This window comes from Ammospiza nelsoni, chromosome 6, assembly GCF_027579445.1.
Source record: "Ammospiza nelsoni isolate bAmmNel1 chromosome 6, bAmmNel1.pri, whole genome shotgun sequence".
NCBI classification, from domain to species: domain Eukaryota; kingdom Metazoa; phylum Chordata; class Aves; order Passeriformes; family Passerellidae; genus Ammospiza; species Ammospiza nelsoni.
The window spans coordinates 1,607,539-1,632,980 of NC_080638.1; the positions used below are offsets into that span (position 1 = coordinate 1,607,539).

Genomic DNA, 25,442 nt, shown 5'->3' on the forward strand with positions numbered 1-25,442 from the left:
TAGGAGTTAAACTGCTGGGAGCACTCATTCCTTCCCCTTGCAGCCACCAGCCTGCTCTTTGCCTCCCTGCTCCCAGCAGAGTGAGGGATCCTCTGCCCAGGCAGCTCTGGAGGGCTCCTGTTGCTGGCCAGGGGTCTGTGTACAAATCACCAACAGGACAGCACTGCTGTGAACGTGCCTTGAGCTGTTTATTTTCCAGCATCACTCTCATTCCATGGTTATGACAATGGGAAGATGCCAGCAGCTCACATCCCAGGCAACAGAGCAGGAACTTAATGCTACAACTCACTTTAGAAGTTTTTTGACCAATCACACAAAGCAAAAGCACATTGACAGCAGCTCTATCCAACCACTATAAGCACACGTGCCTTTGGTTAAACAATGCTTGCTTATTTCAAATATGATACCTGCTTGTAAGCTTTAAAACAGGTATTGGATTTGACTTGTCCTTGACTATTTACAATGCACAGAGCTCCATTATTAAGCTTAGAACTTCCTAATATCCCACTAGATAAACTTTTCTGCATCTTGGGAGTTACTCTCGACAAGCTTTAACACACAGACCATTGTTGTAGTTGTTTTTCCTTCCTACATCTTACATAATTTTTCTGCTGAGCAATCTCATGGCTGCTGCTCAGCTCCAACACCAGTTCTGCTGTCTCTGAGGCCTGCCTTTTGCAGCTTTCCCAAACCCCTCCGGTTTTAAGGATTCCCACACGGGTTCCTGCAGGCAGCAGAGGCAGGGCACACCCCCAGCACCGCGGGTTTGTCCCCAGCACCTGCTGCTGGTGGCAGCAAACGGGGACCAGGATTTTGGGAGCAGCTGTCCCATCTCCTGTGTGCCCTGCCACTGCACACAGGCAGGAGCTTAGCACTGCTTTTAGAGCTTTTCTGGTAGCTGTATTGATATTTGGGGATTCCTGTTTACATGGAAGGCTTTCCTGTGAATTTCCAGCCTTGTGTAAGCATCCTAGGGCAGCCTTCTGCTGCCTCTGGGTGGCTTGGATATCCTCCCCTCCCTCTCCCCCTGGTTTTCCACAATTTTCTTGGCAGTTTTTCAGGACTCCCCAGCTCATTACTGGGTCCTCTGGAAGTTGGAAAAAATCACTTTTATGTCCCTTGAATATTTATACACAGAATGTTTTAAATCTTCCTGTTTTAAACATGATTTAATCTGGGATTTTTTTTTTAAAGTTCCTTTTAAATTGTCCTGTTTACTTCTTGCTGATTTTTGTAACATTTTTGTTTTCACTTAATGTACATCACTACTGATACATTCCAAAATATGGCAAAGAGGAAAAAAACCTAAAATTTCTACCTGTTGGCAAGTGAAGAGGGTTAACCTGGATGTGAGTCAATATCTGCTGAAGAGATGCTGATGTTTATTTTGTCAAGATGCATAAAAAAGCAGTCTACAATGAAACAAGAGTGAATCACAGAGTTGCTCTGCGCTTACAAATTTTCTGCCTATGGAGGCAGCCACAACAGCAACCCAGACTGGTTTTTGAGGGTTTTCCTTCTCTTCTCTGCTCTCTCTCTATTTTTGATTATCTCCCAAAGCTTATGAATAGTGCCAAATCAAACAGGGCAGCATCTCCATCAGTCTGCTCTTGGAAGCCAAGGAATCCAGCAGTGCCAGATATGAAAGGAGCAATTACAGTGGGCTTCCAGGAGTTTGGGTTTCATAACTTTAGCATTTGTGTAATGTATATTTTGAGGTTTTTTTTCAGAACTGTGCTTCTGCTTTAGGTATGCCTTGTCCACAAAATTTTAATCTATATGATCTTGCAAAAAACATGGGGTTTTTACTTGTTCTCTCCCTTTTATTGTTATTTTTCTTTTTGTGTTTGTTTGTTTGTTTGGGGCTTGCATGTTTGCTTTTGGTGTATTTGTTTTTTGTTTGGTTTGGGGTTTTTGTATCTTTTTTTGTGGTTCTCAAGTGCCACACAAAGTTGGAATCCTCTTTCTGTGCACACAGGCTCTGGTAGCTGAAGCTCAGTGTTGGGTGGTGAGGGGGAACCTCTGCAGAAGGAACCACAGCAGCGATTTTGAGTACAGAACACCAACTTTGCAAATATTTCTCATCCTTCTCAAGCGTTCAGTCCTTCTTAGTCAGCAACAACCAAATAAATATGTGATGTTAAACCCTAGAGGTCCTCATGCTTCAGACAACGAAATAAATAGCTGGGTTAATGGCATTGCTTAGAATGAAAGTAAGAAAACTCGAATTTCTCTCATTAATTGCACAATTTGCAGTAAAATTCATCTTGCAGTGATCAGCCATGGAGATTCTGCTCTCTGTTTAATGTTCAGGGGCACAAAAAGGAGCTTTGCCCAAAATGAAGCTATTTTTAGGTACCCATTAGTGAGCAGCCACACTGTCCCAGGGCCTGGAAAGCCAGAGTCCATTTGCCGTGGTTAAAAATGCTCACTGCCTGAATTCCAGGGGAGGGGGGCAGGGAAAATCTAACTTGAAACTCAATTACAGCATGCCAAGATTAGGGAAATAAATGAGCAAAATTGATTTTGCATTTACTGATCTTCCTTGTAAAGTTTGCCCTTTTAACGTTTTTAATTTTTCTCATTATTCTTAATTTTATTATTGTTTATTCTTTATTTTATTTCTTGTTATTACTATTTATTTTTTATTTACTGTTTACTATTTGCTATTTATTTTTATTTATTTACTATTTATTTTTAATTTTTTATTTCTTTTATATTTACTATTGCTTTTATTGCTATTTCTTTTTATTTACAGTTTATTTACTATTTACTATTTATTTTTATTTACTGTTAATTTTTTCATTATCTTTTTATTTACTATTATTTTTATTACTATTTATTTTTATTTGCTGTTTTCTAATTAGTATTTACTATTTATTTGCTATTTATTTTTAAATTTTTTATTTCTTTTTTATTTACGATCGGTTTTGTTACTATTTATTTTTATTTACAGTTTCTTTATTTACTATTTACTAATTGTTTTTTTACTATTTATTTTTATTTACCATTTATTTTTTATTTATTTATTTTTAAATTATTTTTCTTATTTACTATTGCTTTTTATTACTATTTATTTTTATTTATTTACTATTGGGTTTTTTATTTACCATTGGTTTGTTACTATTTCTTTTTATTTACTATTTATTTTTATGTACTATTTCTTTTTATTTATGATTTATTTTTATTTTTCTTTTTTTTTATTTACTATTTCTTTCTATTACTATTGCTTTCTATTACTATTGCTTTCTATTACTATTGCTTTCTATTACTATTGCTTTCTATTACTATTTCTTTTTTATTCTTTTCTTCTTATTTTAAATTTTTCTATTCTACTTTTATTTTCTTTAAATTCTAATTCTTTTTGAATATTTTCTTATTTCTTATTATTTATTCTTGATAAAGGAGCTATGGTTTATTGATGCCCACATGACCCAGACCTGTGCCTGTTGGTTGCATTCACACCACTGTGTGCAGGAGGGGAAATCTTTTCTTTGAGTAGGTTTAATAAGATAAAACTTTTGTTTTCTCTGTTGTTTCTCGTAAAGAAACAACATTTTGTACCTTGTGCCTTGGAATTTTGTACGTTTGTACCTTGCAGTACTTGACTGTCACGACAAATGCAAAAATGGTTGAAGATTTCCACTTTTATGTGAAATTTACTGAAGTAGCTTTTGATGGAAGTGAGCTGTAAGAACCACTAATCCAAACCAAAAAAATCCTTTTTTTAAATGGCACAGGGATTTTTTTTTCCCCTTGTTATTTCCCTGTGTAGGCTCAAGTGTTCACCAGAATAGATCAATAAAGAACTTGTTTGCATTAACAGGGCTAACATCACACTTGATGTAGGTGCCTGCCTGTATACAGAGGTCACTTGCACTGGAAATTCATGAAAGAAATCAAATATTTCACTGGCTTTGGTTGAATCTAGGGACAGCTTCAAGATGTAAAAAAGTCCTCCTTTTTCCCTCCAGGGACTCAGTTCTTTATTGTAGCTACAGCTCTGTTTTTTATAATTCCTGTGAGATTTGGGAGGAGGAATAATAATAATAATAATAATAATAATAATAATAATAATAATAATAATAATAATAATAATAATAATAATAATAATAATAATAATAATAATAATAATAATAATTTTTAGGGTAGAATGAATTTTTAACGTTTCATTTTGCAAGGATCACTTGAACATGTAAAAGATAGTAATCTGAGGAATCTTTATAGTTCTGTGAAAACCCAGTGTATTTTTTACTCAAGTGCCTTTAACAGGTGGGAGAGGTTTTTTTTCCACTTAATAAATTTATGTTTTAGCTTGGAGAGGTTTTGCTAAAAAATAAAATCTACCCACATGCACACATGGGCTGTGAACCAGGTGATATTTTCTAGTCTTTTCCAGACATTTTTCTCTCTGTCCCTGGAGAACTAGGATATATTGAAAAGAGAAGTAGAAGTAAAATAATTCCACTTTGCTTTGGAAAGCAACCTTTTGTAATGTGTAATCCTGTGTCACCACTTCCTTGGGGAAAAAAAAAAAAAAAAGCTTTCTTTTACCGAAAAGAAACTTTCTGAAATAACTCTCACCATTTGGGAAGCTTTCAACACATTGTGGGACAGAGTTTTTCTTTTTCTCTTCCAATAATGCTTTGCACCACGCTGTGACTTGAACTTTATTTTCACATGTTGTGGGAGCATCTGAAATCCCTTGCCAATCCACCTTTCTCTCCAAATCCTTGGAAAAAAAATTGGCAGAAAAGCAGGATATCCATAAAAGTGTCTGTCCTGGTGTCCAGCTGGGCTTAGACCCATAGCAGTGGGTTAAAAAATATTTATATAATAATTTTATGTTTATACAATAATTTTATGTTTATATAAAATTTTTATTGCAAACTGGGTAGGAACTCATGGGCTTAGACCCATGGGAGTGTGTTAAAATGCGTTTATACAGTGATTAGGGTACAACAATGGTAGATGGCAAGAGAAGATAGGTTGCGAATGCAGTTTTTTAATATAATTTCCATGACACAAATTCTGATTTTTTTTACATAAGGTTTACAAGAAACTGGTGGAAGTTCTGGTGCTGAAGGCACAGATCAATTACATTTTATGGTATAAAATATATTTTGTGGTTTTTTGATTGCAAACTGGGTAGGAACTCATGGGCTTAGACCCATGGGAGTGTGTTAAAATACATTTCTACAGTAATTAGGGTATAACAGTGGTAGATAGCAAGAGAGGACAGGCTGCAAATGGAGCTTTTTGATATGATTTCCATGACAGAAATGCTGATTTTTTATTTTTTTTTTTTAATCAGGTTTACAAGAAAATGGTGGAAGTTCTGGTGGTGGAGGGACAAATCAATTACATTTTATGGCATAAATTATTTTGTTGGGTTTGGGTTTTTTTGACTGCAAACTGGGGAGGAACTAATCTAGGGGGAAATGCTTAGGAATGGAAGGAGAATGCAGAATCCAGGCATAACTATAAGCTGTGTGTGGTGGGGATGTTCGATCCACACTCTAGGAGTGGAAAAATCTGTTGGGTTTAATCTGATTTGTGATAAATGCCAATGGGTTCTCCACGTTGTGCAGTTGTTGTGGCTGAAGCAGTTTAGGTATAAATGTGCAAAATCCTGAGCCCAGTGTTTGTGAATTCAGCAGTTCATGTGAGTAATCCAAAATAAGCTTACTCAATGGAAATGTTGTTATGGATTTTTTTTTTCCTGAAATTTGAGTTCATATTAACCCTCATTATGTTCAAAGAGGGATAAAAAATAAATAAAAGCCTGATCCTACAGTTCCAATTTCTTTGAATCAAGAACTTCATGGTTTGGTCTTGCTATAGCAACAGTTAATGTTATAGGTTCTTGCATTCACCTTGAGCAATTATATGGTTTAATGTTTATGCAGTAAATTATTGGGTTTGGCAGTGACTCAGTCGTCAAGATTAGTTTTACACCAAATTGCTTGCAGATACCAAATGACAGGTTTTGTAATGAAAGGTTGCAATTATTTCTAATTTCCTCAATAGTAGTCACAAATCACTGATGCTGATTCTGCTGTTTGTACGTGGCCTTCCAGAATAAGATCCTGGTGTGTCTGCCTTACCAGTCTTCTGTTCTCTTTACAAAATTGAACAAATCAGGTGGAGTTATGAGTGTGCAGGAGCAAATTTCAGAGAAATTATTACAGCTTGATCAGGGTGGGTGTTTTGGGGTTGGTTCTTTGCAGCTTATTTAGTTCTTATCTATTTTCCCTTGCTCGTTGATGATGTTTGATATTCCATATGAACCCCCCTCTTCTGAATGATTAGAATAATTCAGAAAATTAATTGAAATGAATAATTAGCCATGGGGCAGTGTTGCCCTGGTGTGAGCATCCTGCCCTTGGTTCTGCAGGTATCTGGCTCAGGGCTCTGTGCATTCTGTGCTCCCCAGTGCAGCAAAAGCCCTTCCAGTCTTCCCAAGCTGCTGAAATTATTCAATCCACAGAGGCTTATCACTTTGCCAAGCTCATATAATCTCCTTATCACAGTCAGTCTCACACAAGTAACACCATGACTTATCCTTATGCTCTCCTGGCCAATATTCATGCATTCTTTCCAAAGAAAACAGTTTCTAATTGCCTAAGCTGTGTGTGAGCTGTTGAGCACTAGGTACCAGTGCTCTTGCAAGTATTTAATGCCTTTCTAATACCCATGAGTATGGAAAAAGGAAAAAAAAGCCACAGAAAACGCCCTTTGGTTTATTTTGGGTTTGAACAGTTTACTGCACCAGCACTATCTGCAGCAGTGCTAACTGGGATTGTAATGCAACTTTCTGATCATTGCTTTTGTTTATGGTGCATGTCCAACTGCATTTTCCCAGGGACAAAACTGCTGCCAGAGAAAACACCTAAACTCACACAATCTGCTCTTTTCATTAAATACTTGTTTTGTGTTATCTCAAGGTTCTGCTCAGAGCTGTGGTAGCTGCTTGCACCTGTGCAGGTGGATGGTGATGGACTGTAGGAACATGTGATAAATCTTCAGTGTGATCCACCCAGAGCAGGGCACAAAGATGCTGAGAGGGCTGGAGCGCCTCCAGAGTTGGGGTTGTTCAGCCTGGAGAGGAGAAGGCTCTGGGAGGAACCTTCCAGCAGCTTTCCAGTGCTTGGAGGGGTTACAGGAGAGCTGGAGAGGGACTGGGACAAGGGCATGGAGTGACAGCACAAGGGGCAGTGGCTGCACACTGACAGAGGGCAGGGTTAGGTTAGATTTTGGGAAGTCTTCCCTGTGAGGGTGAGGATGCCCTGGCACAGGCTGCCCAGAGAAGCTGTGGCTGCCCCTGAACCCTGGAAATGTTCCAGGCTGGATGGCTGGGGCTCTGAGGAACCCGGTGCTGTGCGAGGTGACCCTGGCCATGGCAGGGGAATTGGGACTGCGTGATCTTTAGGGTCCTTTATGGGGCTGTTCCTCCTTGCCCAGCAGGGCAGGGAGTCAGGGGATGGGGGCCATGGTCAGCTCATCACACATTGCTCCTCCCTCTGCTCAGAAGAGATTCCTTCCCTTGCTGCAGCCGGGGGTCCCTCCCGTGGCAGACAGAACTTCTCCAGTGTGAGTGCGCCCTGTGGGCTCTGCCGAAATTGCTGCAGTGTGGGTCGCTCTCCCACGGGCTGCATCCCTTCAGGAACAGCCTGCTCCCACAGAAATCCCCCAAGAGGCCCCAAATCCTGCCAGGAAATCTGCTCCAGCATGGCCAACCCAAAACACTGTGACTGATCTCGAGTTCTTTCATGTTTTGGTTCCCTGCAGGGAGTTGTGATGGCGTTCACAGGGGTCTCAGGTTGAGGGAAGGGATGAGGATCTGACTGCATGTTTCAGAAGGCTTGATTTATTATTTTATGATATATATTACATTAAAACTATACCAAAAGAATAGAAGAAAGGATTTCATCAGAAGGCTGGCTAAGAATAGAATAAGAAGGAATGAATAACAAAGGCTCTGTCTTGGACTCTCTGTCCGAGCCAGCTGACTGTGATTGGCCATTCATTGGAAACAACCAACATGGACCAGTCACAGATGCACCTGTTGCAGCAGATAATCAATGTTTACATTTTGTTCCTGAGGCTTCTCCTCTTCTCACAAGGAAAAATCCTAAGGAAAGGATCTTTCATAAAAGATGTCTGTGACAGGGAGTAGCATAACTAATGACACTTGGTACAATATTGAGGAGTTAAAGCAAAATCTCATGGGGAAAGCAGACTCAGGGAGCCTCCATGCATGTTTTGAATGGAATTTCCTCTTTTCTCACCTCAGAGTTTTGGGATGTTTCTCCCACTGCCCCCAGAGATGGAATGTTTGCACTGCATTTGTCTGCACAGGACAGGTATTCTTCTAAATGAAAAGTAGAAATTAAGACTGCTGCAAATGTCTTCTAAGTCCTGCTCTATCATTCTTGCAATATGTATCAACATGTAAAAAATTTTGTCTTTTCCTCAAAAATTTGTTAGTGAAAAATGACACCACTATTATCCCAGTATAAATCATAGTAATTCTCTTGGGGTCAAGCTTCTTTAACTTTCAAACAATTCTCAGATGAAGATTAATAGAAAACAAGGTGACAACAGTAAATGTTCAATAAAAAAGCTGACTGTCCTCAGTCAGTTTGGGTTTCTTTTTGGTCAGCTTTTATATTTGCAAATATGGCCTATGTTGATATTATTTGCTTGAAATCATTTGAGAAGGCTTTTATTTCAAGGAGTGCTTTTTTGTTTATTTTTCACATGTGCACTGAGTATTTCCTCAGACATTCATAGTTTTTCTGCTGAGAGGGAAAATGCTTATATCCCTAAGCAAAGGGGCCGTAGAGTATAGAAACTGAAAATACATGTGACATTTTTCTGGGATGTATTTTTCTCTCAGATTTGGGATTCTCAGAGGGGAAAGTGAGACAGCCAATTCCTTCCCACCTGTGACCATCACTTATTAGCAAGAATAAACTTATCAACTTTGGTATCTGCAGTCCAATGCTGCTACACTGGAGTAGCATGGTCAGAAAAATCAGTTGGTACCCTGGAAGTGAGAGTGGTAGGCACTGATGACCAGACTACAGCAATTAGTTATTATCCATTATCTATTACCTGATATTATTATTATTATTATTATTATTATTATTATTATTATTATTATTATTATTATTATTATTATTATTATTATTATTATTATTATTATTATTATTATTATTATTATTATCTATTCTGAGATATAACAAAGCCAGCAGTATGTGCTAAACATGGTAGTGTAAGCAATCTGGCTCTTTAGCACAAAAGGATGAATTTTAGGAATGTATTACAGAACCTGCCTCTTCCTGATGGAAAAAAAATCCCTTATTTCTCCCTGGGAAGGGAGAGAACAGCAAAGCATTTAACAGAATAATTTTGGGAAGCAGCAACTTTATTTCTTCAGCATATTTTATTTATTTACCCCAGGCTTGCAGTGGTAGCTTCACTCCAAGGCACCTTGGTGCTGTGCAGCTGATGTGAGACAAGACATTAAACATAAAATAGGTATAAATATATATACAAAATAAACATAAAATAGGCAGGAGGGCTTGCAGGTGGGCTACATCTCCATGTAGGACCATGCTGAGTCAGTATTACCAGGCTTTTACAAGCATTTCAGACCCTTTGGTGTTTTAATTTTTCTTTTCCACTGTTGCCAGCTGGTTTCTGCTCCTGCCTGCATTTCCGTGTACAGTGCTCTAGCAGACAGCCTCTGCTGAGGGTCAGGATTTGTATGTATTTATCATTGTACTGCAATGGGGGCAGTCTTACTCTCAGGTTTTTGCAATGTGGATGAGGTATAAAGCTGTCCAGTGCTATATTCTCTCTGTATTACTGTAATTTCATTTTTGGGCAAGTACTTTCCCACTTCTCTCTGCAGTTGTTTATAAAACAATTGTTGTTTCAGTCAGTTGTTTATAAAACAATTTCACTTCTAAGTTAATATCACCATTGGGTGAGATGACATCTGGATGATTTTGAAAGGGTATATAGTAACCACCAGATATTTAATTATCCTGAATTTAATTCTCATTTTAATTGCTTCTCAAATGCTATCTTAATTTTGCCAGCTTTTTTTTGATATCTGCTTGGGTCAGGCAGAAATAGAGATGTGTCAGAAGGGAGCAAAGCAGGATGCTGACTTTGTCCTTCCCACCACTTTGCTGTGTGCAGGTTTTGTTGCTGAGGATGAACACCTGTCACACAGCAGAGCTGTAAATGCTGCAGAATTTTCTCTCTTAAAGCTGCATGGATTCAATTCTATTATTTTGTTTGAGATGTTCAGTGGGAAGAGGGCTCTGTCTTTCTAATGAGACTTCCTTTTAACAACTTTGCTCATCTCCAGAAGCACTAATCCCAAACTATCAGACTTGTCTTAATCCAGAGATAAAACAGCTTTCTGAAAGGCGCACACAGCCTACAATTAATTTATTTCTTTACTTTAATATTTTTGTGGAAGAATCAAACTTTCTAACATACTCTTGACGGCCTGAGTCATTTGATGGGGTCCTTCAAGGTAAAAGGGTCATGAAACATCACAGAAAAAGACTTCTTCAAAACCCCTAAACCTTAACCTTTGTAGAACTATACTTCTATTACTTCACAAGAAGAAACACGTGCTTCAGAATGAAATGTTTCTATCATGTTGTAATAAACTATTGTCAAATAGGGAACAGGTGTAAATTGCTCAACAATTGTGTTCTTTTTTAAAGTCTGCATTGGGGAAGGTCCATAACAAAAATGTTTTTTGTTTGTTTGTTTTTATCTATACTCTATTCTTTGATCCAGTTTGTTCCCAAATCTCTCCTCTATAAGAAATACTACTCAGGGCTTCTGTTTAAGTAGTAAATTATCAAGAGAATTTGTAAAGGTGGCCTTAATTATGCAATTATCAGGGTCCACCAGCTGACAATTAAACTCACACTAATGTGTTTGATTTCAAACACCAAACCTGGCAGCAGATCCCAAAGCTTCACTGCAGCTCTGGCAGGAAGTAAATCTTGATCCCATTGCTGTGAGTGGGGATTGGCTGCATTGATGTCACTGCTCGGGCTCTGAGCTAATCATTATCAGCCACAGCATCTGCTGCCTTTTCAAGCAGATGAAGAGTGACAATTACAGAAGTTCTTTTAATAAAAAGGGAAATTATGTGAAGAAAATCTCTATGACAACTGTGGCAGCTCACCTGAGTGTGCTAATATACATATCAAGAACTATTGATGACTGTGTGAAATAATATTGCCCTTAAATGGAAGCTAAGGAGATGAGAAGTGTACTAATCTATCATTAAAGGCAAATGAAACTTCAGAATAATTTATGACAGCTCCCCTAGCTCAGTGTAGCCTTGTGGCACTTGTTAGGAGCATTAATCAGGAGAGGCATGGGGAGGTGGCAACAACGACCAGGTGTGGGGCAAGGTCATTGAGAAAAATGTCTAATTCAATCAGCGAGCTGGCAGGTGACACGAGGAGCTTGAGAAGGGTTTATGGACACAGCTGGCATGGACTGGCACCAGGCAGGGTGGGCAAGGCAGCTCTGGAACCCTCTAGAAGGGTGTGAGCTGTAGGAAATGTTGAAATTAAGGTGAGAGGGGACTCTCTGTGCTCATCAGCCTGTGAAGTGACACAAAGTGACAGAGTGGCTAAAACAAGGGGTTTGGGACTCAAATGCCTCACTGTTAGTTCAGCAATGAAGGAGAAGTGTGCTTGGAGGTTTTTTTGTCACCTCACCAGGATGGGACTGCTGGGCTACATTCCTTGAGCTTCATTGCAGCCTCATCACAAGGCTGAGACAACAGAAAGATGGCAAAGCTCACGTACAGCCAGCAGCAGCCAAAGATTTCTCTGCTACAGAGCATTTTAAAAACTTTCTAGCCAGCAGCACATTGCTAGAGCTTACAGACAGTTGCTAAAAGCCAGTCACTAAAAGCACAGGTGCACCTGCTGCACACAGTGCTGGCTCGTCTGCCTTCTATTAACAGTACAATATACCATTCTTATGGCCATTACCATTATTCTATTCTTATTACCATTATTCTATTCTTATTACCATTACCATTATTCTACTACCATTACCATTATTCTAATTATTATTACCATTACCATTATTCTATTAGTATTACCATTATTCTATTAGTATTACCATTATTCTATTAGTATTACCATTACCATTATTCTACTACCACTACCATTATTCTATTGTTATTACCATTATTCTATTACTATTCTGCACAATAGTCCATTATTAAGCTTAAAACCTTCTACTGTCTTGCTAAGAACATTTTCCTGTAGTCTCGAGGTCTAAGCCAAGCCTAAAACTCAAGCTGTTGTTTCATGTCCTTGCTTGCTGTGCCATTGTGACTTGTTCTGCTTTCAGACTTTGCAGCTGGCTCTCTGCTCTTTCTGGTCTCTAAAGCCTGCTTTCCCAGCTTTCTAAAAATCATCTTATTTTTACTATTTCGCCCCGAAGAGTATCAGCAGTGAGCTGTGTGCCACCAGGCTGAGAGCTGGTTGGCAGGAAATAAACCTGTGGCGTGGTCTGACAGAGCACCGTGAGAATTGGGTGGTGGTGCAGAGATTTCATGTTCCACAGAAAAATGGGTGAAAAATGGAGAAATTGGTGGCAGGGCCCAATTTTAATTCAGTGTGAGAGTGCTGGTTTCCTTTAGCAAGTTGCAACAGAAGGAATAAAAGGCAATCCTCTGCTCTGGTAAGCTGTGAGTACATAATAAGGAGCTGCTCACAGAGGAAACTCTTCCTTGGTTCATCCTTTGATTAATTTCAAATTAAAGAGAAATATATCTCAGACTGGTTTTGAAGAAATTATTTAAAGACATCAAAGTAAAGAGCTATTCATTGGAGTCACTTGGACTGTAAAACTCAGAAACCTCTCTGCTTTTGGTCTAAAAAAATGTTGGAAATTTGCATCTTGAGCCAGAGGGTATAAACTTGTACGGGAGGTTTTGAGGCCCAGTTTTGTGGTGTTAATCTGGGCAATGACCTGAAGGATTATGAAGGATAAAAAGCCACTAGAATTTAGGAAAGAAGCCAATGAACAGAGGAAGAGGTCTGGTGTGGGTAGGAAAATTGTCTGGTGAGTGTGATGTGACAAGTGCCAAAGTCAAGAGAGAAAAAATCAGTGTCAATCAATGGTAAATAGTTCCTTTTCTTATATATTTAAAGAAAAGGAGTTGCTTGAAAGAAATGGGACTTTTGTTTAATTTAAATGACATAGAGATCAAGGATAATCTAGTTTTGGCCAAACCGGTTGGAGTTGGGTGATTGGTGGTGGGGGGTGTCAAGGAAGCAAGACATTTCTAAATGAGAATAGAAAGTATGAAAATACAATCTGAGTAAAGCTAAAATGAAATGAAAAGTTGGAAAGTACGATACGAAAAGCTGGCAGGGAGAAAGAAGGAAAAAGAAAAAACCTGAATAAGTCTTTTAAAAAGGGGCATGTGAAACTGTGGTTCCTGTAGTTTTCTTTTATTTTTACAGTAAAATTGTATATGGTGCCAAAAGCCAAAAAGTAAAAGTTTTGTGTAAGTAGTGCAATGCATGGAGGTCAGGATTTGCCTGGGGAAATGTTTCTTTTTCAAGATTTAGTAATCAGGAGGTAAGGAAGATATTTAGAATGAACAAAAACTTCTGGAAATTTAAAATTGGATAGCACACACTGAATTTACCAAAAATAAATTATGCCACATCTCTCTGATGAATTAGATTATTCATGTAAATTATTATTATTTATACCTAGCTTCAGTGAAGGAAGGAATAGAGGCAAGTAAGAGAAATCATGTAAAGTAGCTGAAGAATTCTATGATGTTCTAAAAGTAGAAACTTTGATTAGAAATTTCCTTTAAGGCCACCCATGAGTCACTGTTATAATAACACTGGGGGGAAAAAAGCAGATACAGCACAATTAAATTATGAAGTCATTGTTATTAAGAGATTGACTTCATAAAGAACAAACTTGATTGAGGATAATGGAAATGGGAAGTCATTTAATGCCACAAAGCATGATGCTATGCTTTTAAAACTAGTCATAAGGATTTCTTTTGCAAGATCTGAGCTGATCAGTTGAACCAAACAAAAAGAAGGATCCCAGGACGAGGGGGAGCTCCCACTGTGATGTGGCTGCTGGAGAAAAGCAGGAGTTGGGCGCAGCTGCAGAATTACTTCCAAAAGAAGCTGTAGGAGAGCAGGTGAGCTCTTTAGCAGTTAAAGAAGTGAACACCAGGCAAAACAAAACCCCTTTCCTGCTTAAGAGAAGGGGAAATATTGGCACAGGGGCAGGTTGTGTATCACCTGGTCTCAGATGCAGAGATTGGGGCTGGAAATCTCTGAGGAGATCTCTATCCTTGGAGGAGGGAGATGCCAGAAATGCTGCTTGAAGATAGAAAAGGGAGAAAGATGCCAAGGTGCTATTAAAATGAAATATGATTAATTTATAAGCCAGATTGGATGATGATGTGGCTTGTGATAGCAGGCAATTAATTTTGATTTAGGAGGTTACTTCCTGCCCTGTGTTTGGGATTCATTAGATGGGCTCTCCCCCTGTCTCGGGCTGCATTTTGAGCATGCTGGCATGGCACTGAGGGAACAACAACAATGACATTTTCAACTGTGCCACAAAGCCAGGGGACACACCAGCTGAGATTTTTAAAGATCCTGTGGCTGTTTTCTTGAACTCTTCCTTACTGGTTATGAATTTTCTGGTCCGTTCTGGCCTCCTGCCCCTTGCAGTTTTGCTGGTGTGGGTCAGAGTGTGTGGCCAGCCTTCCTCAGAGCCCTGAGGGGCAGGTCTGGGTTCCCTCCTCCTCCTCAGGGGATGGGCTGGCAACCTGCAAACTTCCTGACACCTCTGGCACTGCAGGAGAGGATGTGGGATGTGCAGGGCAAGGAATGAAGGGCTCTTGAGCTTCAGCCTCCCTTTGGGACCACAGCTGGGCAGATGTGGCTCCTCCCGAGCCAGGCTGAGACTCAAATCTGGCTTAAAACTGGTCTCAGGGTGTGTTCCTGATTCATTTCTGCAGCTTTCTGCTGGGAAGGCTTCAGTTTTCCTGCAGTCACTGGGCAAGCACTAATTCACCCTGCTGCTGTGCATTAGCAAGCAGGGGCTGCATCCCTGTGCTGAAATGTGTTTTAGTGCTGTTATGTGGTTAGGAATGAGGGTGCATTTATACATAAACTGAAAAAAAAAGTAGAAGTGAATATGTATTACAAAACTGAAAGCTAATATTTTTTTACTGCATTTAATAAATTAAAATTGTGTGTGTTGGTGGTAGGGAATTAACACATGTGCTTCAGCCTCAAGGGAAAAAAACCAAACCAAAAAAAAAAAAACCATGCAGAAATGAGCTATGAGGAATAACCTGGGGTGTTTTGGGGTTATGTTTTTAGGAATATTTATCATGAGAATTGGATCTTCAGTGGAATTTGTGAGTGGGGTAAGAGTTAGGAATTGCCAGCGAAGCCCCATGCAGCTGGATTGTTTGTCAGTGTATCTTTGTAAGAAATCTTTAAAACAAGGAACCCATCTACCAGAAAGTCTTTTCATGTTTCTTTGCAAGGAATTGTCACGAAGCTTTGACTCTAGATAAGGGAATTATAATGAAATAAAGGAAACATTGTTTAGATGTCAAAACGGATTTGAAGTGTGACACACGTGGGAAGAAAGAAACCACAGAAAATTGGATATTGGCTCCTTGAAATTTACCTATGTAATGTGATGACTGTGGATTGTCTAAGAGAATCTATCCCTTTATGGCTGCTGCAATCAACTGTTTTATTGACCTTTCTGGTTTTCTGTTTTAAAGAGTATTAATATTAATGGCACATAAACAAACACTGCAAAAAGAAAAAGCTTAGGAGGTGTTTATTTGTAATTAAGTTGATATTCACTCTTTTTGCTTTTTATTATCATTCTTGCTCAAATTTCCTATTAAGTGTAAGAGTAGATATGAAAATATTTCAGAGCACCCATGAAATAAAATATTTTTTACATTATTAACAAAATATCTAGTTTACTTAGATGATTAAGATTTGCTTTTATACAAATAAGAACTTGTCCCATACTGTGTCTGTGAATCAATAATGAAATATTTTGGTGTGACAACATTTAATGATATTTCTCCTAATTACTGGCCCATAAAACAGAAATATATCCTCTGTCTCTTACACACAGATTTGTGTATGAAAAGAGTTAAAATATGAATGAGCATGTTTTAAAATACAGGTACAAATTTAAGGCATTGTGCTTATCTTCTAATATAGGCAAGCATTTGCATAATCAGGATCTTATCAGCTTCACAAGCAATTAATCAGAATGGTATCAACTTCAGAGGGAATGTATGGAATCCTGATGTCAGCTTTGACAGCTGCAGAACTGGCTCAATCTTTTGGGTTTGATGTGCCTTTGTGGAGGATTCCAGAGTGTGATAATGACAGTGAAAATCAGCTCCTGTAACTCGACTTGTTCTCTCAATAATCTTGTTCAGTTCTGTATAAGCTATCAGTAATTTTTAAAGTTTTTTTTTTCTGACTCTCCAAAGCCTTTATAAAATGGTTTAGGAGTATGTATAAAGTGGTTTAGGAGTGTGCACAGATATTTGTGCTGACAAGGCTGAGGACCTCAAGTGGGGCAGATGAGGGTCTGTGTTACCACAGCCATGGCACTGCAAAGCCAAACCTTTATTTGGTCTTTTGGGTTTTTTTACCATTTTATGCTCAAGAATTATTCCTCAAAATCAGGATCAGCATTATCTTCCTTCACAGACGTTAGCCAGAAGCAAAATTTTCCTTTTCCCAGAGGGTTCACTATTGGGACAATGTGCCAGTAGTGAGTGATCACAGCATGGGCATGGCCTGCTTGGTTGGTGACAGCAATGTGTCACCACTTAGAGCCTGCTGCAAGCTGGCAGTGACTGAGGGAGTCATTCTCTGACAGTTGTACAAACCAAGTTCATGCCTTGCTCAGCCCTTGACAAGTGCCTGGAATTCCAGAAGCCACTGTGGTGGTTATCACCAACCAAAATGCCTCTGTGGGTCATCTTGCACTGAAACTCGAGAACGAGTGAATTATAAGGGCTTAGATGTCCCTTTGCTGCTACAGCTGTAATTGCCCTGCTCTCTGCAGCTGAAGGCACCCCAAATGGATTGATAAAGACTCGTGCAATTCCAGCTTTAGCTCTGTTAGATTCGTGGGAGTGTCTCTCCCTTTATGATTCTCTTTCCTGAGTTTTTTTCAATGTGAGCTCGCTGGCCAAAGGGAGACCCTCCTGAGGCTCCATGGTGATGCAGGAGCAGACCCTGAGTGAGCTGTGGGTCAGGATGGGAGAAGGATCTGCCTCCAGGCATGGTCTGAGAGAGAAAAATATTTCCCTCTGCTGTGCTTGCTTGTGAGAGGAAATAATCCTCCTCAGCAGAGGACCCACCACACACACACACTCTTCCTACATTATGAGGTGACTGAAATGTTAAAGAAAATCTTAAATTCATTTCTTTCCCTCAGCCCTGGGCCTTATCTGCGTGAGGAAATGTGAAAGGGCATCTCTAATCCCCTCTCTCCAGGTGTGCTTTGCCATGGAATGAAATGATGCCGTGCAATTCTGCGGGGACACCCAGGGACCCCCGCCCACAAAAACCCCAGGGCCCTTGTGGGAATGGCACAGAGCTCACACCAGCAGTGTGGGAAACGCTCCGGCAGCAGCAGCATTTGTGCTTTAACTGCAATGTTTGTATTTAAAGAGCAGTTTACAAAGTCAGCTCCACAAGTCAGAACTCAGAAAGGAAGGGCTCAGTAAACACGTGGGTTTTGATCACATGAATAATAATTTGAGGTGGTTGTAAATAATTTGGAGCAGAATGTGCTGCCAGTGAGCAAAGCCTGCTCAGGATGCACTTTGATGGTGATTCCCCACAAACCCTGTGTCCTGGATTTAGGGCAAATTTGGGAGAAATGCTGTCACCCCCAGGACCCCCTGTCACGCAGCCCAGCTCTTTTTGCCCTCCCTGTGCCTGGCTGTGGCAGGGATTCAGCCCAGGCTGTGGGGCCCTGCCTCTGCCCTCCCTAAGAGCTAAAGTAGCTCCGTGTGCTTTAATGGTGTCAATCCTGATTTACTGTGTCACAGCTGAGCTTGTAATCTGCCTCTGAAATAATAACTTGATGCAGACTTGAGTGAAAAAAAAAGGTCTTGTGTAAAATCAGGGACATGCTTTTGGTAAAGAAGAACTGTGAGAATTTTTTTTAGTTTTTATTTTGGTTTTTTTTTTTTAATCTCCGGTTAAAAAAAACCGGGGGTTTCATTTGTCAGACGGGTTTGTCACATCAGAGTAAAGTGAAAAGAAAATACAGCAAATAATACTTTGGGCATTGTGGAGCTAAATGTAAACAGCGTATTGTTTGTACCAGTGAAATGTGTGTCTTTTTCAGCATCAGGCCACTTCTGATACACTTGTGTTGGCATCATTATCCTGGGGTAGTCATTTATTTATTCCCTTTTGGCATCCATGGGATTTAGAGATGAGCCATTGCCCTTCTGGATACCTAATCCAATTCTGCAGCTTTTGGTTTTTCCAGTAAAACATCAATAATTTTATATGCTTCTATTGTCTAAAGCAGTTTTGTCTTGATGAAAGACATTTTAAGTGGGCAGCGTTTCAGAGCGAGACCTCTCTTATGTAGCTTGTCATTACGTGTACAATACGTAAGTAAATCTTATCTATTAAATTAATGAGAATGTGGGGAGAAGGAAATATTTTTGATCAGCGGTAGCCAAACTCCGAGAACGGCGAGGAAAAAAAAGATGTGCAAAGAGCTTCAAAATACAGCACGGCATTGTTTGCAAAAAGCCTGCTGTTTCCTTTATGTCTGACTGATCCGTGCCAGAAGCCCTCTTGAATTTCTACAAGAATAGAGCTTCAGATCATCTGCATTCAGTGCCAGAGTCATGGCCCTGGAACCGATAATTGCCTCTGACAGGATTTAATTACCTTCTGCAGGACCTTTTCTCTGTTTGATTGGAGACCACCCCCCGCTCCGATCAAACCAGACAGTAATAACACGCCGTGGCGCCGGAGCCAATCCCGCGAGCGGCCGCCGCCGTGACCTTGGCGAGCCCGCGGCGAGGGGCGGCCACCGGGGCCACCGGAACGGGAACGGGGCTGCCACCACCGGAACGGGGCTGGGGATGTCACCGAAACGGGGATGGGGATGTCACCGAAACGGGGCTGCCACCACCGGAACGGGGCTGGGGATGTCACCGAGACGGGGCTGCCACCACCGGAACGGGGATGGGGATGTCACCGGAACGGGGCTGCCACCACCGGAACGGGGATGGGAATGCCACCGAAACGGGGCTGCCACCACCGGAACGGGGATGGGAATGTCACCGGAACGGGGCTGGGATGGCCGCCGGGGCCACCGGAACGGGGCTGGGGATGTCACCGAAACGGGGATGGGGATGTCACCGGAACGGGGCTGCCACCACCGGAACGGGGATGGGGATGTCACCGTCAGCAAAACGGGGCTGCCACCACCGGAACGGGGATGGGAATGCCACCGAAACGGGGCTGGGATGGCCGCCGGGGCCACCGGAACGGGGCTGGGGATGTCACCGAAACGGGGCTGCCACCCCCGGAACGGGGATGGGGATGTCACCGGAACGGGGCTGGGATGGCCGCCGGGGCCACCGGAACGGGGATGGGGATGTCACCGAAACGGGGCTGCCACCCCCGGAACGGGGCTGGGGATGTCACCGGAACGGGGCTGGGATGGCCGCCGGGCCACCGGAACGGGGATGGGGATGCCACCGGAACGGGGCTGCCACCACCGGAACGGGGATGGGAATGCCACCGAAACGGGGCTGGGATGGCCGCCGGGGCCACCGGAACGGGGCTGGGGATGTCACCGAAACGGGGCTGCCACCACCGGAACGGGGATGGGGATGTCACCGGAACGGGGCTGGGATGGCCGCCGGGGCCACCGGAACGGGGCTGGGGATGTCACCGAAACGGGGCTGCCACCACCGGAACGGGGATGGGGATGTCACCGGAACGGGGCTGCCACCACCGGAACGGGGATGGGAATGCCACCGAAACGGGGCTGCCACCACCGGAACGGGGATGGGAATGCCACCGAAACGGGGCTGGGATGGACACCGGGGCCACCGGAACGGGGCTGGGGATGTCACCGGAACGGGGCTGCCACCGAAACGGGGCTGTCACCGCCGGAACGGGGATGGGGATGTCGCCAAAATGGGGCTGGGATGGCCACCGGAACGGGGATGGGGCTGCCACCGGAACAGGGATGTCACCAAAACGGGGCTGGGGCTGCCACCACCGGAACGGGGCTGCCACCGAAACGGGGCTGTCACCACCGGAACGGGGCTGGGGCTGTCACCGTCATCAAAACGGGGCTGCCACTTCCGAAACGGGGATGGGAATGCCACCGAAACGGGGATGGGGCTGTCACCGGAACGGGATTGGGGCTGTCAACGAAACGGGGCTGCCACCACCAAAACGGGGCTGTCACCACCGGAATGGGGATGGGGATGTCACAAAAACGGGGCTGCCAGAGAAATGGGGATGGGGATGTCACCGGAACGGGATTGGGGCAGTCACCAAAACGGGGCTGTCGCCACCAAAACGGGGCTGGGGCTGTCGCCGGAGCGCGCTGCCACCGCGGCCAGGGGGCTGTCATCACCGAAACGGGGATGGTGCTGCCACCACTGGAACGGGGCTGTCACCGAAATGGGGCTGGAGCTGTCACCGAAACGGGGCTGCCACCGCCGGAACGGGGCTGGGGCTGCCACCACCGAAACGGGGCTGTCACCGAAACGGAGATGGGGCTGTCAGCGAAAGGGGGCTGGGGATGTCCCCTAAACGGGGCTGTAACCACCAAAACAGGGATGGAGATGTCACCGAAACGGGGCTGCCGCCACCGGACCAGGGCTGTCACCGAAACGGGGCTGCCACCGGAACAGGGCCGGGGCTGGGGCTGCCAACGGAACGGGGCTGCCACCGAGGCCAGTGGGATTGTCACCGGAATGGGGCTGCCACTGCAGGTCAGGGGTTGTCACCGAGCCGGGGCTGCCAGCACCAAACCCAGGGCGTGCAGCCCCGTGTCCCCTGGTGTCCCTCCGGGGTGGCATGGTGGGCTCAGGGACCCTCTGGAGCTGCCCCTCTGGAGCCCACCCGGGTTGTGAGAGCTTGGGAGACAGCCTGGCTGCTTGGTCTGCATCGAGCTGGCCCTGTTTGGAATATTAACTTAATGTCCGCAGTCTCTAGATTATTTAGATTTAATATAGAGTCTAAATGTATGCTTTTATATGATTTAGATTTAATATAGAGCCTAAATGTACACTTCTATGTTATTTAGGTTTAATATAGAGCCTAAATGTACTCTTCTATATTATTTAGATTTACTGTCTTCATTTTGCTGCTTACCCCATTCTACCCTTTTCCTAAGTTGCCATATAACTGATATTCCTAGATGTTTCCATATGTTCTCAACAGGAATTATGGTGATGTGAGGCTTTCCTTATCTCCAGGCTAATAAACTTCCATAGGAAGGCACTGTTTGGTGAAAATAAGTAAATAAGTGTTTTTACAAAGCAGCACGTGTGTGGGACTGTTGTAACCAAAGTCCAGTTTAACTGAGAGTGGTTTCAGCTTTCTGTGGATGGTCTGGCAACAGAGCAGCCTCTGAGATGAGGAGACATTAGAAAGAGAAATGGGAATGTGTGATTTTTAAAAATTTTCTTCCAAATCCCTGCTAGCATCTAGCAAAGCGTGCAGGCTGCTTGCACAGCCTGAGACTGCAGAAATGCTCCCAGCTGCAGTGCCAAAGCTCTTCCCTGTTCCCAAAGCAAAGCTCTGAGAGGATCAAACAGACAATGACCTGAGCACAGGTCCCCGCAGAAACACCCTCTAACCCCATCTCTGGAAAATTTTTAATTTCCAGAATGGACAAAAATAGTAAAAGTATAAACCAGAGAGTGTGTGTGGGTGTTGGAGGAGGGTGGATGGAATCTGAGGCAAGTTGCATTTTATTTTGTTTTTTTTTTTTTTCATTTGCCCAGACAGATTCCACTGTGAACATGTAATGGTTTTCACTGAGGCACTGTGTTATTTTAAGGTAAATCTGCTGACTTCAGAATGCATAATCAGTTTCACGATCGTAATAAATTATATCACAGTCATCTCTGGTGGGAAAATGGAAGGAAACACAATGCAAGGGTGCCAGGACAGCTTGCTGGTTAGGATGATTGCTTGGAAACCCTGTCTTTGTTGCTCTTTAAGGAAATAATTTCAAAAACCTCTAGGTCACTTAAAAGCTCATTCTGAAAGCTTCGTGGGCACTCACAATTTAAATCTGTCTGAAGGATACTTTTGGAATCGTGGTTGCAGTTCAGTTCTACAGCTGTAAATTGGGAATTGCAGTACTTCTTGCAAATAAAATATATTTGAAAGCAACTGAAGCCAACGGGAAGCTCTCTGAGGAGCTGGGGTAGACAGCCAGCCTGCACAGGCTGTGGCACTGGGAACACTGATTCCCCAGCAGCCACAGCTTAGGCAGTTCAGGCATCTCCCCCCTCCTGGCAGGCCGTCCCCAGCTCTTGCATGTGCTGCCACAACTGTTTGCACAGCAGTGCAGAGAGCTTGATCAAGGAACAGACCCAGCTGGTAGAAGATAAAATACATGCTGGCTGCATGGCAACACAAACGACTGCGCCAGCCAAAACACTGCTTGGCACGTGGAGCCCAAGGAGGGAGGGTGGGAGCTGCTTCAGCAACCTGCTGCCAAATGCAAAAATCTCAGTCCCTTTTTGTTTTTCAGGCACCTTGAATGTTAATCTAGAAAGGTAAAAGTCGTGTTCTAATGTGCGAAAAGACATCTCTTTCATGGTCTGATGAGATAACTGCAAGATTTTTGTCAGTGATTTCTACATGAGGAAAGCTGGCTCTGTGATTTATATATTAAAAAAAACAGAAGTAAAATGAAACTACAGATTTTTAACAAGGGAAGTAGCTTACAAAAAATATTACTTAGAAGTCATACGGTTATATTTTCACTTTTCCAAGGAATATAATAGCAAACTTAAAAATGGACTACTGCCGTAAAAAAGGCAGCTATATTTTTTTTATAACTTTCCTTAGAAACTTGTGTTATGTGTCTTTTCCAGCATTACTTTTTAATTACCACTGCCCAATTGTGAGATCAATCATTGTTGCATTACCCTTTTCTATTTGAGATAAAGATCCTCATACTGTAGGTTTGTCTTTCCAGGCTTCAGTGGTGGTACACTAAAAATGAATTTCATCTATTCCATGTGACACAGGTTGTTTAACAGGAAAATGTTTTTATTAGAAGAACTGGGCTAAGGGTCCATCTGGAACCAATTGAATCCTCTAATGGCCTAACCCTCTATTTCTAGAGGGAGAGAGGAGAAAAAAGCAGAGAGCAAATCCAGGCTAACAGTGTAGCTCTGCAGTGTGAATTTAAGAACTTTCCGCTTTGCTCCCCTCAGCCTCTCATTCCTGCTCTCTAGCTGCAATTTGCCACGTCTTCAGCTTTGTGCATACAGCTATTTTCATGACTTGTTGTAAATTACACTCTTCAAATAACTGCTGTTGAAAGTCATCGTCAAAAAAGGACAAGGGGGGCACTTAAATGGGGCAAGTGAGGGAAGAGTGAATTGTGCTGGGAGAAAGGGAATGGGTGTGAGGGAAGGCCAGGGCTTCCTCAAGCCCCTGTCACTCGAGGCAGCCCGCCCATGAGCATTTAATTACAGGCTCAGCCATAGGCCTGGGTGCTCAGCAGCCCTCCTCAGATAATCCAAGCACCCCTGCACCTCCCAGGCCAGCATGCATTATATCCATGTATGAAGCACTGGAAAAATGGAAGCCCCTGCATTGCAGCTGGGTTCAATGTCCAGTGAGGATCCCAGATGTATTTCTTGTTATTCCAAGTGGCTTTGGTTGAGCTAAAAAAAGAAAAAAAGAAAAAAAAAAAAAAAAAAACCAAAAGGAAAACATTTGCAATAACGTTTCTTTAGAAAGGAGTTCATATCAAAAAGGCATTGAGGCAGCAATTGTCCTGATGTTACGTTATTTATAAACCCAGAATTTAGCCTTATTTATTTTCATCTTCTGGCACAATGTTAAGCAATTTCTTTCTCAAGTGCAGAATGGCCTTTTAGACATCAAATGCTTGCTACTTGTCCAGGACAAAAAGGGCTGCAGCACATACATTAATGTATGTCCTGGGATTCTCCATGCTTCTGATTATATTACTTCTTGAGTTTGCTAGCAGAAAGTAAGAGTCATTCTGGGTATATATCATCCTACTTGTCTTGGCCAAAAACCACCTTAAATGTTTGTTAGTGATACAGAAAAAGTGCTATAGAAAAAAAAATTCCCCCAAAGGAAAATAATTTTCCTTTCCGAAGCTGGCCATTGAAAACATTTTATTTCCAAGTCAGGTTGCATTATTAAATCGTATCAGTTTGGACTGATAGCAAAATGTGGAAAAATAATGTTATGTTTCTAATAGGAAAAAAACCAGTAGGAAGTCTGAAGCTGTGAATTTTGTGTAGTTCGTGTTCCTTAGCACCACATCTCTGGCAGAAACAATATAGGGTAGAGCACAGTGAGAGGAAATGAACGTAAAAAGTGTTGATTGTGTAATATTAGTGGATGTATTCATGTGTGTGTTTGGGGAGGAGATAACTGTGCAGTTCACTGCTAACCTCCTCTGCCTAAATATGCTGTGCAGTTATTTGAAATACCTTCCAAAAAAGATAAAATCCTAAGTGCAAAGAGCCTAAAAAGGCATCCACATTGAGAAACTGTACCCAGTTGATTATTCAGCTGGCAAAATGGGAATTTCAAGTTGCATAGACAGCTAATTGTGGCCTGCCTGTGGAATGACAGGTCTATAATTTTTAGTTTTGTGCACATTCAAAGCCAGTCACCTTGACACTTAACAGTCCATTATCTGCTGGCCACCGACCATATGATGATATTCAAAGAGTGACAGGTCTTTTCCATTACAGAATGATAAAATGCACTTTGCTTTATTTGGATAAAGCTGTCTTCAGAGACAGCACAAACCAAGTGCTTATCTGATCCTTGCATGCAACAATGACACTGAGACACCTTTTACTCCACAGAGCTAACCTGGTTTTTGTTTGATTTATTTTATTATTATTTTTGGTTGTTGTTCTTCTTCTTTTGGGATGAAGATGAGTGAAATTGCTATTCCCAGTATTGTTTTCTAGGAGAACAGACAAGCTGGCATTCATATCTATGATTTCTTTCAGCATTAAATAAGACAGATTGCAGGAAGCATTGGGACACAGGTCATGCAACTACATGATTCATAATCTAAGGAGAAAT

The 25,442-nt window shown here is 42.1% G+C and overlaps 1 protein-coding gene across 1 annotated transcript; it reads left to right on the forward strand.

The window, feature by feature from the left end:
- The first annotated feature begins 19,248 nt into the window (after nt 1-19,248).
- LOC132074210 (putative per-hexamer repeat protein 5) lies at nt 19,249-21,574 on the forward strand. The gene is made up of 2 exons (XM_059473837.1): nt 19,249-21,106; nt 21,558-21,574. Exons 1-2 carry the CDS (start codon nt 19,249-19,251, stop codon nt 21,572-21,574), a joined length of 1,875 nt encoding a protein of 624 aa, XP_059329820.1.
- The last annotated feature ends 3,868 nt before the right edge of the window (nt 21,575-25,442 follow it).